Raw genomic sequence first — 1,757 nt, forward strand, 5'->3', positions numbered from 1 at the left:
TTACTTTTATTGTGGAGTAACTCAGTTACTAACTCAGTTACTTTTTGGGACATGTAACTAGTAACTATAACTAATTACTTTTTCAAAGTAACGTACCCAACACTGTTAGTTTGGTCTTTTGTTGCAGTTTTCTATAGGAAAATATATTTTGTTTCCCTCTTGTTTCAAAATGGTCTGATCAATATATATATATATGTTTCCCTGGTGTGGGTCTTTTCCTGTGTCAGGTTTGATTTATGCTGACTTTTGTCATTTGTTTTCCTTGATGTGCCCAGTCTTGTTTGAAGTTTGAACTTTAGTTTTGCTAAATAAATTTGTTACCTATTTTTCATCAATGACTTCCCTGTGCTTCTCTGATTTTTTGGCTCGGTCCCTCACAGTGACTCAAAGTTGTTTCTTTTATCCTAGAAAATAATTGGTCTTTTTTGAACAGCAGTAATAAAGACCTGCTTGCTTGTTGTTGCTGCTTTGTCATGTTTACATTTTGACATGCTGCTATATCTGTGTTAATTGTGCTTTGGTGCTCGCTGGGTCCATAAAGTGAACTTGGTGGTTGAATTGTGGAGAATCTAAGCTTTCCAACATGTCTATATTGTAAACATTTTACCAGTGTAATTTTTATGCATTCTGAGTTATTAGTTGTAAACGCTATAAAACGGTGTGTTTTGAGAGGTTAGCCTGGCCCTTATCCTCCATCATACACTGGCAACCTGTCCAAAGATGGTACCCCCACTTATTCCCCTCTCTCTGACCTCTGGAAGTGAAAATGTTTGCACATATGATTTTTTCCTTATATCTTACAAGCAATGTTGTTCAAAGTGCATATTTTGCAGCTTATCATATCTTATATTTCGTTGGCTTATCTCAGATATCATATTGTGACACAATACGAAAAAGTTCAAGTTGTGAACTTATTTAGCTCAGACTGAACTAAACTCACCTTCAGTGTGTGAAACTCTTCTTGCTGTAAACCACCACTGCACCAGCACACCTATGATGCTCAGAACAGGACAGATCCCAGTGATGGCCCAGTTAAACCAGCAGAATTTTCTTGGAGCCACTTGACTAAATATGTAGTACACTTGGTGAGGCAGCACAAACGCCCCCACCATGTAGTCCACGCACAGCATCACGGTCGTAGCGCCAAACACAGAGGAGTAGAAAATGCTGAACAACCTCTGCCACTGCAGAGTGAAGACAGTGGCGGCGATGCTGGCAGCCAGCGTGACGGAGAGAGGAACCCACACTGGAGTCAGGCTGTGAAACTGTGCAACAACGACGAGCAAGGGGAGGGAGAGGAGGCATCCAAGCTGCAGGCCACTGAGGATGAGACCCAACGTGGAGACCAGCATGGTGAACAACCCAAACAGCACCCCGACTCCCAGGCCGATGCCCGCCTTGGTGTCCTCTCTCAGCTGACTGGTAAATTCAGGCTCATTGTGGTAGAACAGGAGCACAGCTGATGATGCAAACATAAACCCTGAGAAGAACATGACCATCTTGAAACAGCGGTAGCCTGGGAAAAAAAAACAAACAAACAAGTCAGTGTCCTGATCAGGCTGCAGCTGTGGATATTAACTTCATATTAAAATCTTACTGAAGCCACATTAATTATTTTGAGCACAAAGGGCCAAGCAGGGATTTACCATTAAGCAATACTAGGGCCAAAAGTTCCTGGGGGCCCCATAAAACTCTATTTCCATGTATATGGTTGATACAACTATTCCTTATTTGTGCACATTAATTATGTTTTTGAT

General features: G+C 41.4%; 1 protein-coding gene across 1 annotated transcript in view; it reads right to left on the reverse strand.

Moving 5' to 3' along the window:
- The window catches only part of LOC107080694 (transmembrane protein 198-like), a 9,789-nt gene that overhangs the window by 1,713 nt on the left and 6,319 nt on the right, over nt 1-1,757 (reverse strand). The window contains exon 3 of the mRNA XM_015368901.1: nt 941-1,516. Within this exon, the coding sequence (XP_015224387.1) occupies nt 941-1,516 (576 nt within the window). The remainder of the gene's footprint in view (nt 1-940; nt 1,517-1,757) is intronic.

Source organism: Cyprinodon variegatus, unplaced genomic scaffold (genome assembly GCF_000732505.1).
Source record: "Cyprinodon variegatus isolate N-32 unplaced genomic scaffold, C_variegatus-1.0 Scaffold2227, whole genome shotgun sequence".
Lineage (NCBI taxonomy): Eukaryota > Metazoa > Chordata > Actinopteri > Cyprinodontiformes > Cyprinodontidae > Cyprinodon > Cyprinodon variegatus.